The 13,525-nt window shown below is 36.9% G+C and overlaps 1 protein-coding gene across 14 annotated transcripts in view; it reads right to left on the bottom strand.

The window, feature by feature from the left end:
- Positions 1-13,525, bottom strand: part of AKAP11 (A-kinase anchoring protein 11) — a 56,107-nt gene that overhangs the window by 14,779 nt on the left and 27,803 nt on the right. For 10 of the 14 annotated variants that reach the window (XM_087756746.1, XM_087756733.1, XM_087756732.1 and 7 more), the window contains 3 exons: positions 9,440-9,553; positions 8,650-8,696; positions 6,001-6,161 (listed from right to left, as the gene is read on the bottom strand). In XM_087756746.1, coding sequence (XP_087612872.1) covers positions 6,001-6,161; positions 8,650-8,696; positions 9,440-9,553 — 322 coding nt within the window. The remainder of the gene's footprint in view (positions 1-6,000; positions 6,162-8,649; positions 8,697-9,439; positions 9,554-13,525) is intronic. The other 4 variants (XM_087756735.1, XM_087756737.1, XM_087756739.1 and 1 more) reach the window with 2 other exon arrangements.

Raw genomic sequence — 13,525 nt, 5'->3', positions numbered from 1 at the left:
CAATGTCTTCAGAGTTGGGAAATTATAACATCTTGGGGAAGAGGAAAAGGTGAGGGTTAAGTTAAACTACCACTTGGGAGCAGAGATCAGTGTAGCTGAAAACATTTTTTTTTTCACCCAGGAGTCCAAGCAACAATCTCCCTTTGCTTACGTGTCAAGCTCAGCTATATACGGAAGAAAGTCTGCCCAAAGACAAGGAATAATTTGCCAGTTTGCCCAGGAGTAAAAAAATCTTTTAGTTTTAAAAAAAAAAACAAAAAACAAAAAACAAAAAAAACCCAAGTGCAAAACAAAAAAACCCCCAACACTCACACAAACAGACTTTATTCTCTGTAGCTTTCTGGACAACTGTCAATGCTGCATTTAATAAAGACAATTCAGACACTTACCCCACTTATTCTTTGGAACTGTAAAGTTTTATTGCCTTTTATAGTCCTTACCATGATATTCTATAAATTAAGTTTAAAAAAAAGTCATAAACAGCGTTCAATGAAATAGCTTCCACAGCTACAAAATTAAAAATTCATAACATTTCTTCTATGAGACCTATCAAACTGAAATATGAAATCCTATAAAAAAAATGAAAAAACAATTTCTCTCTGCTTCTTCACCTAGGTGATGTTCCACTTGCAACAAGGCGGGAGATGGAAGTGACAGGAAGTGTGGGTACAAAATCATGTATAAAGCAATTAACTTCTTGAGAAAACAATTAACTTGGACAAGTGAAAAAGATCCCCTCTAATCTTGAGCACAATATATCCTGAACACTGAAACTTTTTTCACTGAAAAAAATACATATTTTCTACATAAAAGGAGACTGAAATCTGTAGTTATGTCTGTGAATTATTTCTGGATTTTAAAATAGAGCACAGGAAGCAAGAGTTTTATAGTCTACAACAGGCAATTTAGTGAATGGTGTTTGTTGGTTTATAAAAGAATGGTCATTTCTCTTATGCCAGAGGAAAGTTTGGCTAATGTCCAAAGACCTACTTAAGCAAATACAGTGTAAAATTTCTCTCCAAAGAAGAAGATACCACCATGGTAAGATGACAGATTTGGCACCTGGCTTCACTAATCTTTCTATTCTAATTTAGAGCACAAAGTTCAGTCCCACTATTTCTTTAGCCAACTGATCTGCTTCTTACTGTCAGCCAAGCAAAATATTGGCATTTACTCAAAACAGACACCAGGAATCCTAAACCAGCTAGATAAGGTCTGATTAAAAGTTGAACATATATGTTTTTTTAATCCAGGCACTTGCATATCCACACTGTAAGACTTCTCAAAAAAGCTAAGAACTATCTATTCTAATTTACGGCTTCTTGTTCTAGCTCCTAAAGAAATGTATTTTGCTTCATACATAGGTATTCAACTTCTTTCTGCCTTGCTAAGCATAATGTGTATCCTTAAGTAAGAGTTCATAGCCAGTTGCAGCAAGTAATACCTTGCCTGATATATGCTAGGAGTATTTTTGTCTTTTGTACAGCCGCATCACATCAGTGGCTCATTACCCTGCTGTGATTAGCTAACGCAAGCCTTTCCTCCCTTCCAGAACTCACCAACTGCTTATAGTGAAAATTACTGTTTTCAGTGTGATCTAACGCCCAGGTTCATTCCCCATGTAACTGAGGTAACTTTCCAAAGTACCTATGAGATGATCAAAACTGGCGAGACATCAGTATAGAGAGGTCAGTTTAGTCTTCTACTGGGCTGTAGTGCCCTCTGGAGGTGCTTGTCTAGCTTTACTAGTGACAGAACTGAGAATGACTATTGCTAATTTAAGACCCTCAGTTTGGGTCAGAGATCACCAGGATCAGGCTGGGACTAACTGAAAGACTTCTTATTTTGTACTACTAAATATCTTATTTTTATTAATACAATCCCGAAAGAACAGTTTATTTTCAAAAGGACCTTAATACAATTGCAAGCATCCTTTCAGAAAGTCTTCTTTCTCTGAATTTATAATCTGAAAATTTTTTGAATATATTTTAACTTCAGAAACTAATCAAGTGATAATTGTATGCATTCTAATCTTTCCTACACAAGATTATTCAGACGGAGACTGCTCTGAAAATTCTGTACTTTCCTTTGAACTCTAAGAAACGGTGAGAGACGCCAAGTCAGACTGACACAAGTGAATTTCTGGGGTTTGGCAATTCAGTTTTGATACAAACAGCACAAAATGGACAAGGGCACAAGTCTGTAGAGAGACAGTGTTATACATTCCAATTGGGAAACGGGATGGAATAAAAAAGCAGGTAATCCTTCCTTGCCTCCGGGGCGGGGGAACAGAACTTCAATGAATTTTAACATAACTGCATTTGGAGAACTAAAAATTAATCTATGAAACTAAGTGAATCAATTAACTATTTTAACATTTTCAGGACTGCATGACTACTGCCTGCCTGAAGGTCTTACCTTTAGGTGTCAACTCAATATCAATTTATGACTGAAGTGTCAAGTAGAAAAATATTACAATTTTTTAGGAGTGCATACATAATAGACGCTGCTATTTTCAAGAGTGCTCTTCTCAGCATATTCTCTTATTAGGCTAGCTAGAGTGGTGTTCAGACACACAGCCAGCTAATAATATCTTTCCTATGTGTCTTCAGGCATTGGCTCAAATAGTAGCATCACAATTTTGAAATCTATGAAGTCAGAGCTGGCACAAGAATGAGAGACTTGAGGAAAAATTAAAAAAAAAAAAAGAAGAGGCACCTGCCATCTATTTTTTGTCTTACATGTTATGTTGCAGTGTAAGATACAGGTGTCTCTCTCACATACACACACAAAGGGTATTACTATTAACACTTGTGTGTCCTACCACTATTCTGTCTGAGTATTTGCAACACTGCAATCCCCATGTGACAAGCATGAAATAGATAGATAGATAATTCAAAGGATGACAAAAATGACTCATGAGGTCAGAATGATTGTAGTCACTAAACTCGACTCATTCACATCAAAAGAACTTCTGAGCATGCTGGGGCAGGCAGAAAAAGTGCAGTATTTTCTTCTTCATGTTAAGACACTTATAAACCGTAACAGGGAAGGAACATATAAATGTAAGGATTAAACCAACAGTTTCAAATAAAAACAGGAATGGAGAAAAGTATTCTCAAACTGCCTTCTAGTTTATGAAAGCATGAAGTCCACTCTAAGCATCAGAATTAATGTACAACAAAACATATTTCTGAAATAATTCTAAATCAAACATATCAACCTCCAGAAAAGGCGATATATTTCAACTTGCCCAAAAGACGTTTCCCAATCCTCTGGGTTATTTTAAATAAGAATGCAAGACTTCCTACTCTCAGGATTGAATATATATACCACACAGTTACATAGGCCAAAGAAAAACAAAACTAGCATTCTTTTTCTGGGCTAGGAAGGGGGAAGCCACTGTTAAGAAAATTCAGCCCAGGTACGATCTGGACTGACCTCTAGGTACCTTCCACACTCTTAATACAAGCCTACAGTAACTAAGCACCACAGGTGCACACATCATCTACATTTGGGAGTCAATTTAGTCACACTACTTCCTGGTCACTCCCCTTTTCTCCTGAAATGATGATTCTTGCTTTGGAAAGCACCAAGTTGAAGACTCAATACTAAATTTCAAAACTGAAAACTGAGAGCAAGCTTTTCCTTCCTTAATATACTGATATGCATGTTAAGTTGTTTTTGCCAGATCTTAATTATTAAAACCATAATAATGGCATCATGTTAATGCTTTTTCATGTTACCAGGTCACAAAATAAAAATCTTTGGTAATTTATTATTCCTATCAACTTCATCATTAGAGACAATGCCTATATATCTTTTAGGTTAGCCTTCCAGTAGCCAGGTAATGTTAAAATAATTCTTTGGTAAAAGATTATAAAAAAATAGCTCAAATGTAATAAATGCTGGATTATCATGTGCAGCTTGGTGTGTAAGCCCAAAGGAATAATTTTTATGATTTTATAGAAATAAGAAGTTTCTCTTATATGTTTGTGATGCAAATACTCAGGTCAGTACACATACCAGAATTTTGACCCTTCCCTAAGAGATGCTAATTAGAATCATAGAATCATTTGGGTTGGAAAAGACCTTTAAGACCATCAGGTCCAACCATTAACGTAAAACTGCCAAGTCCACCACTAAACCATGTCCTACATGTCACTACAACCTCCTTTCAGGTAGTTGCAGAGAGCGATAAGGTCTCTCCTCGGCCTCCTTTTCTCCAGACTAAACAACCCCAGCTCCCTCAGCCGCTTCTCATAAGACATGTGCTCTAGACCCTTCACCAGCTTTGTTGCCCTTCTTTGGACGTGCTCCAGCACCTTGATGTCCTTCTTGTAGTGAGGGGCCCAACACTGAACACAGTACTCGAGGTGCAGCCTCACCAGTGCCGAGTACAGGGGGACGATCACCTCCCTGGTTCTGCTGGCCACACTAGTCCTGATGCAAGCCAGGATGCCATTGGCCCTCTTGGCCACCTGAGCACACTGCTGGCTCACGTTCAGGCAGCTGTCGACCAACACCCCCAGGTGCTTTTCCACCAGGCAGCTCTCCAGCCACTCCGCCCCAAGTCTGTAGCATTGCATGGGGTTGTCATGACCCAAGCGCAGGACCCATTGGCCTTGTTGAACCTCATACAGTTGGCCTCAGCCCATCAATCCAGCCTGTCCAGATCCCTCTGTAGGGCCTTCCTACCCTCCAGCAGATCAACACTCCTGCCCAACTTAGTGTCGTCTGCAAACTTACTGAGGGTGCACTCGATCCCCTCGTCCAGATCATTGATATATTAAACAGAATTGTCCCCAACACTGAGCCCTGGAGAACACCACTTGTGACTGGCCACCAACTGGATTTAACTCCATTGACCACAACTCTTTGGGCCTGGCCATCCAGCCCGTTTTTTTACCCAGTGAAGAGTACGCCCATCCAAGCCATGAGCAGCCAGTTTCTCCTGGAGTATGCTGTGGGAAATGGTGACAAAGGCTTTACTAAAATCCAGGTAGAGAATAGCCTTTCCTACTGCCCTTCCCTCATCCATGAAGCAGGTCACCTTGTCATAGAAGGAGATCAGGTTGGTCAAGCAGGACCTGCCTTTCAAACCCATGCTGACTCGGCCTGATCACCTGGTTGTCCTGTACATGCTGCGTGATGGCAATCAAGATGATCTGCTCCATAACCTTCCCCAGCACCAAGGTCAGACTGACAGGCCTGAAGCTCCCCAGATCCTCCTTCCAGCCCTTCTTGTAGAGGGGCATCACATTTGCTAACTTCCAGTCAACTGGGACCTCCCCGGTTAGCCAGGACTGCTGATAAATGATGGAAAGTGGCTTGGTGAGCACTTCTGCCAGCTCCCTCAGTAGCCTTGGGTGGATTCTAAAGCCTAATTCTTTAAACGTGCACTTTCTCTTTGGTCACATATTAAATTCAATCTATAAAACCAAAATAAAGGCACGTAAAAATGAAACAGTTTTATTGAGCCTTTTTTCTTAATAGTTTTGGTTGCAGTTGCTTACAGAATAAAAACATACTTAATATTTCATTAAAACCTAAACTTCTTTCTGGTAAGAAAAAGTACATTTGCTAGCAAAAAAAAAACTGAGGTAGAACATGAGAATATTAAGTTAGAAATTAATTTGCATGAGCAAGTTCTCAGATTCAATTTATAGACAGTAAGTAAAAAATGCTTGAAAAAATATATTTTTCACTAAACAAAAATTCTGTAATTGTATCCTCTTTGGAGTAAAACAAGGAAGACAACTTCTGAAACAAGTTAACTTAGCTTTGATTAATACTGTTTCATTTATGGTACACACAGAGGCTAAAGAGGCTGTTCCACTTTGACCTCTCAGGATTTAAATGATTTTCCTCAACAGCAAATACCTTATTATTATTGAGTGACAAATAAAGTAGTAGCAGCTGGTGTATCACAGCAAATGGAAATCAAGCAAATCCTTCCCCTTCCCCCTTCCCCACCACCCACCAAATCCAAGTACTTACAAAGACAAATTCCCTTGTAGCAGTGTCGTGAAAGTGAAGATCAGACACCTCTGTTTCAGAAGCTGACAGCCACTGGAGTGCTGCTCGGAGCTGGGGGTCCACTAGATTTGGTTCCAGATCAATATTCACTATTGCTAAAGTCTTTCGTACTTGCTCCAAACCTAACATTAAAAATAAAATCATCAAATCTATAGCTTCAAATTGTTTAAAAAAAGCCTCTGTAGTTCACTGTTCAGACTATATTATCTTAAAAACCTCAATTTAGTACACAGAGAGTATGAAAGGAAAAAATCATGCTGGTCTGAAGTGCTTCTGTACTTTCACATAAGGAAGTACTGTTTATGCCATTTACAATTGTATGCAAACATAGCTGAGTATTAAAAGACATCTAAGCTTTAATGTATATTCCAAATCACAAGGAATTTAACACACCCTTTCATAAACTGAACAGCACTAGTTCTCACATTGTCCATCAGTAATTTCCCTTTCCAATTGCTATTTTTTGCTATGCCTTCATCTACTAAATTTTTTAAAAGTGTGTATTTCAGAATTCTTTCCTGTACAGGCAGACTGATCAGACTGCCTCTGAGTTTTTCCAAAATACAGTGCTGTTTTTATTGGGGCCTATCCAATTTTTCAACACTTCCTTTACAGCATGAGCTCCAAAAATTAACACAGTATTGAAAGAGCAGTTGCATTAGTACCATAGAGAAACTACAGTATCGTCATCTTCTGTTCCCACTCTGAATTTCTATATCCAGTTATCACAGTAATTCTTTGTCACACTCTCAGAACCAACTAAGCATACGTCTAGTGCTCTCCAAGTTATTCTTTAAGTTTCTACTTCCAGGCCACTACACTTAATTCTCTGGAAACAAGGAATATATTTGCAATAAAAACGTATGTTCCTGTGCAGTTTACCTCAATCTCACTACTCTTCCAATCAAGTTTATGAAAACTGAGGTATGTAAGGTATCAATTCCTAACTGGCAAAGTTAAGCAAGATGAAATAGATTCTCCCAGGAGGTAAAAGAGAGAGAAAATTAATTAGTGGAACTGTAAACATAAGCGTGCTTTTGGTGGATAACAACATTTGTCTAGGAGCCCCAAAATTTAACATCTTTATAGGAGAAAGAACCAATTATAAAAAAATTTATGACCCTTAGTGGATGGAAAGCACTGTGGTAAGGTATCACAAGGAAATTTTGATGTATTTTTTAGTTTTATAAAACAGATGTACGTTTTTTAATAACAAGGCTTTCTTTCAAATTCTTTGGTGAACAAGGTGCAGTCACGGCTTAGAAAGATAGACGTTTCTAGGTATGACATGAACAGAATTTCCAAATGTACAAGACCAGGTACAAAGGTTTTCTACCTGGAATACTATTTAAATGGTCCTACAATGAAAGTAACAGAAAGAGTCTTTTCAAAACAATAGTGAGATAGTGAAGGAATTAAACTGGAAATATTTCACTAGACGATCCTTAATAAAAAAGCAGTCTGTTGCACTCCAGGAGACACCTAAACTGTGTACTGTGACACCTGTGTACTGAGACACCTAAACTGTGTACATCAAGCACTATTTTAATCGAGCAATTTGAACATTTGAGGTGCTAGAAATTTTTGAAGTTGAGACCAAAAGAAAGCAATGGTACGTTGATAACCTAGATAAAACCTACAGAGCAGATAATATTTTAATTATAATTATTTTCTGAGGAAAAATACTAAATAATTTAGTTTAGTTTTATTTCCTTGTAAATTTACAGTCAGATCTGATTTAAAAAAAATTTAGAGATCTGGTTCATTTCCATACGTTTTTCCAGGAGTTTAAAAAAAAAAAAAAAAAAAAAAAGAAGAAATAACCACACATCTTTCTGCTTACATCAAGACTATTTGAAGATGTGCAACATGGCTGAATATCCTCTGTAAGTGGGTAGCAGATGTTTCTTGAAATGCTTATTTCGTCTTCAGAATATACCCGACACAAAGAAAAGCTCTGTTACAACTTACTCTAACATCCTCTCATTTTAAATCAGCCTCATACGCTGTGTATTCAGGCTGTTCTCATTTGAGTTAACAACCTTTGGCACTTCAATCAGACTGGAACCAGTGCAGAGATCTTCTACGAACCAGAGAGCTGTAACAAGATTCTGGATAGACCCTATTTTATATTTCACTAAGAAAGAAATTATAGCAAATTTATTGAATCCAAGTTTTTTCATTGTTTCTCATGACTCCTCTTCCAAGGTTAATATGGCCAGTTTGAAGAACTTCTTCAGTTCTCGAACATAGCTATGCAGATGCATTGCCATGGCTCCCTATCACATATTTTACAAAGAAGTTATTCTATGCATATAAATTTATGCTTTCAACAAGCTGATTAGAGTTCACTACTTACATTATTAAGTACCTGTGAGAGCATCAGAGACTAGCGTTTCCCAAAGGCTTTAAATTTCAGTGCATTAAGAGGTGTATGTAGGGTATTAATCTAAGAATATATTCTGACACTTGACTGACATGCATTATGATGAATAGGGATAATAGGGTTGTCACCTTGTTTTGCAGACTACAGAAGCAACGAATTAAGAAAAATAATTCATGTAGAGCGCACAGGTCAAGAACAGTGGTATATGCTGGAACTGCTATTACCTTCTACAGCATCCTTGGAGTCCTCATCTTTATCTTCTGTTCCATCACTGTATTTTAAAAATAAAACAAAAATATTAATACAATATATGCACAATAAATGTAGTCAATCCTAAGACTGTAATGAAGGTTAAAGGACAGGAAGATCATAAAAGAATTAAGAAGTGATCATGAAAAGAAGCTTTGCTTCTCACACCATTTCATGTTGGAAACAGATTTATCATGAACTTCACAAGATTTGCTCTTAGGGAAAGAAGGGAGAAGAGAGAAACAAGAGAATGGTGTTAAAAAGAAGGATTGTAATCTGAAGACATTTTAAAATAAGAAGAAAACTTATTGTTTTTACTTAAGGAGGACAGTTTAGTTTTGCTTTGTATGTGAAAAGGTTGAGCCATCTTATGTCACAGGTATGAACAGCTATAGGTTATTCAAAGCTGTAAGTCATAAGTGTTCTACAAAAATAAATTACCAAGGAAAAAACAGAAATCCTGTAGGAAGCAAGCTCTAGTTTGCATTAAAAAGTAAATCTAAAGACTTGTAAAACTGCAAGCAAGAACATGCACAAAAGGGACCTTTCATTTTGCAAGCACAACACATTCATCAGTTTAGCACAGCAAAATTTAACCATTCAGTATGGATTAATTAATGAAAAAATCATATTGTGATTAAGTGAGAAGAGTGTGAATAGTGTATCAGAAGAAAAAAATGCACTGTACTTTTATTTTCCAAAATGATGATTTCATGCATTAATTATGAGGAACCCATCTAGTTTATATTTCTCAACTCAACCAACCTGTCTGATGTTGGAAAGGATAAATTCTCCTCATACATATCCCCTTCTAAACCAAGACTGCTCCAGCTACTGCTGTTACCATTACTGCCAGGAGAAGAAGAGAACACAGCTGAACTAGAAAAGAACAATAGCTCAAACTAGAACCTTCATTTTCCTTAGAGCTGTTTTGTCAAGACATTTAATGCACTGAAACTTCCTAAACAGGTTTGCTGGAACAGAGTACAAACATGATTGTCAGTGCTATTCAGAACAGCAATGTGCACAATAACGCAAAACTGGTAAGTTTCAGTACACAGGTAAAAGTATTAATTTGTACTCATTAATTTTCCTTCCAGATCAGTGCTAACAGTAACTCTGTCCTCAGCTGTAAGCACATTGCTCATTGTTTATACAAGCTCAATAATTTCAATATGATTACTTATAGGAATATGGATTACAACCATAATATTCGCTTAAGGACTAGCTAGGAGTTCATAGAATTATACAGTGTGAAGACAACTGCACAAATAAAATCCTTCCATCTCATTCCAACAATCCAGTAATGATCTCCAACAGCCTGATGAGAAGGAATTCTCAGAGCAAATTAATTTTTTTTTTTTTTAAATTCTGAGTATTGTTCTACAAGCTGATCTTTTAAAAATAGGGGGGTTTATAGATCAGTGAAAACAGTACTAAAAAGATTACTTCACTCACAGTTCATAAACATACTGCATTTATTCCATGACTACATTCAAGCCAATGCAAAAAAACTGAAAAAATTGAGCATGTCCTTAAACTCGCACACGTTGGGCATTATAATTAGCAGAGTTTGTTAAGCCTGTGCTTATGTACAAGATTGAGCTACTCATATGATTAAATCTCTGTTCCCCAACTTCATACCTCCCCCACAACATGTCTGGAAGCCTTCCAAGAACAGGATTTCAAGATAACCAGCATTCTTTGATAAAGCTAGATTGTCTACTGTAGATGGTATGACAAGCCATGAAGCAACTCCAGAGAACAACTGCTGCAAGAAGATGCTTTCTTCACCTAAGTTTTGCGTGACTGTTAAAGCTCTTCTTTTCCACTCATTCCACTCAAGGCAAATAGTAAAATTTAAAACCACAAGTTGTGGAAAGAAACATTTCAAGAGACAGACATTAATCTCTTTCAAGAGCCTGCCAGTAACAGCATCATCTATCAGTGTCCTTTGCTTTCCAGTACGCCTGCTTGGATCCTAATTTCAAAACAGTAACAGCAGGTTAGCAAGCCTGCAATATGAACACACCCTAACAGGAAAAAAAAATTAAGAAGTTGCAGGTGCTTCATTCAGCAGATTGTTGCTTATTTAGACTACATGTTCTTTCTCTCATCATGCAGAAAAGAAAAAAGAAAATTAAAGAGCAGAAGCTTCCAAAGAAACCAACTTGATTTGCACAGAAAATGCAAACCTGGTCTTAAGAATGTTTCTGAAGCTACTGTGTGAGACTATCACAGTATGCATGAAGTATTAAATTTGGTTTGAATTACATGTACAGAAAAGATTTAACATAGCCTATTGATACCAATATTTTGCACTCAAACAGCCTCTTTCACTGAAAATTATAGATGCATAACATAAGCGGAAGTAAAAGCTGCCCCAGTTCTCGGACTAGAGGAAAAAGTATTTGCAACTTAACAGAATGACCTCATGCATACTATTATTCTGATTAGGTAAGAGATTAATATATTTTACAGAGGTCAAACTTGGTCTGAAATAATCATATATTTAACCATATGATTACAATGCATAGCAATGTATGAGACTTTTTTGTAACGTGACCTTTATTTTGTTGTAAGATGCCAAATTAACAGCCTTGAAATTAAAGTCCTGCAACCACAGAACAAGCAATAAACAAAGGCATTATAATGCTTCTACGACACTTCATGCAGCTCTTCAACATGAGCCAGCAGAAGAATTACAAGAAAAGCTTTTGACTTCTACATATATATATACACACGCTGTATATATGGGAATTAGAACTCAGATCATCTGCTTTGAGATTCTGCATTACGTACATACAGTCAAAGGCAAGAGGCTTCTGCTCTGAATTATAACCTAACCTGGATGCTCTGATTCCTCCCCTGGAAAAGCCTATGTCTATGTCTATGCCTATACCTATACATTAACTATAGAGAAAGCTTAAGACTATTTAATTTCTAAATTTAAAGTCGCTAATGTTAGGCACGCAAAGCAGATGATACAAGCACTCCCCTGCCTAACTAACTTTACCAAGTCTGCTAAAGAACTTTCATTCCTATTTCCATTCAAACGGAACTGCAGGGATCATGCTTTGATAACTGTTTCCAAATTGTCTTGCTCCCTTGTTTACAGAGAGTTTAATCCTCTGTGAAGTACTGAGGTATATTGAGCTGAGACGCAGAGGGCATGTACCGTTTCAACAGAGCTACTACAAAAATGTCTTTTTTCCCTGAAGTAAAGCAAAGCAAGGTAAATTGAACTAGACCACTGTAGCTTGGATTGTTGTGTTGCTTTCTGGGGACTGTGATGCTGTGTTCCAAAAAAAATTTCAACTACCATTAATGGAATCTCTAGGTTTATTATTATGAAGATAATTTCCAAGATGTCAGCTAAAGGAGTCTCAAGTACCAGTATCCATCAAATACTGCAAAGGGCCTGGAAAATACTGGGGGAAGGGAGAGGTCCTCCCCCACCAAGTAAAGCGTGCTTAATGTTAACTATGTCACTTAATGATATTGTACCAACACTACAAATAAATTGGTCTAATGATACCTAGTACCTCAAAGATGGTACAAGCAAGACTGCTGACAGCTTCTTAGACACAAGGAAGCCACTTGCATTAAGAAATAGCTGCTAGGAGAACAATGCTACCTGATAGTATATTTAAATGCTTCAAATTGACATAGTTTACATATAGTCAGCACAATATTTTTTAAACAGATGGCTCTGACCATAAGGAAAAAAAAAGGACAAAAAAACCCCAAAACAAAACCCCAAACTTTCAACTGTTGTAACTGCATAGTGAATGCCCCCTCTATGACTCAATGGCATTTTCCTTTTTAATAAAACAGTTTATGTTAAAAAGAGGAGATAGAAGCAATACATCTTCATCAATGCCATGCATTTTTTTCTTTCCTTAGAAGATGCTAACACTGTTCCACAAACAGTGTTATTACTGAATCTTGTTTCATTACAGAAGGTCTCTCCCACCCCGTATCTTTTTACTCAGGGCAATAACCCCAGATCCTGTCACTTCCACCTGCTAAACCTCAGCAACACAAACGAACCCATGTGCTGTTACCAGTCCACAGTTAGTTTTGTAAAACTAGCTGATCAGTTTGCACATGCTAGTTTCTTCTGCCAACACCTTGCTATCCAAATTATGCCTCCACTTCTCTGAGTTAAATGCTAATTCAGGTCATTTCTCCTCTAATGAGCCACGGATTTTCTTGCAAGTTACAGAAATTACTTTCTTTACCATCCTCAAAACAGATTTAAATGAAAACCAACAACAAATACAATATGGGCACTACAGGTCCAGCAAATTTTTGTACTTTTTTTTTCCAGCATCAACTAACCTATATTTTATTCACTATTTCTAACTGCCAGTATGCTGAATATTCTTCCTGATACTCTGAATTTCATCATGTAAGTTTAACTCATTTTCACTCATTCAACAGGTGTTTTCTTAAAATAACTTCAAGGCAATGTATTCTCTGACAAAATTATTCAGTTGTATGAGTGATAAATTATAGTAGTGGTTTTATTAAAATATTTAGTTAAGCAAAACATGAAAAATATTGTAGACATTTAAGTAAGCAGTTCCACTTCGGTACCAAATAGCCTATTTGTACATTACATAAGGAAGCATATCTCCCATATTTTCTTTAATCTCAGTGATGCTGGAAGTACTAACTAAAAAGAGAAAAAAAACCCCACAACTCTCCCCCATTTCTGCTGTTCTTCAGTAGAAACACTGAACTTTCTACAGTAACGTAAGTGGTATATCAATCATAAAAAAACTAAATTTACTCATTCCTTATATATTCCTTACATAGAAGCTTGGGCCACAACTCTCAATATAA

The sequence above is a fragment of the Nipponia nippon genome, unplaced genomic scaffold, assembly GCF_047370975.1.
Source record: "Nipponia nippon isolate SJK-2023a ecotype South Korea unplaced genomic scaffold, ASM4737097v1 scaffold_2, whole genome shotgun sequence".
In the NCBI taxonomy this organism is placed as follows: Eukaryota; Metazoa; Chordata; class Aves; order Pelecaniformes; family Threskiornithidae; genus Nipponia; species Nipponia nippon.
Note: the sequence above shows the minus strand (reverse complement) of the source record. Positions and strands in the feature narration are given on the sequence as shown.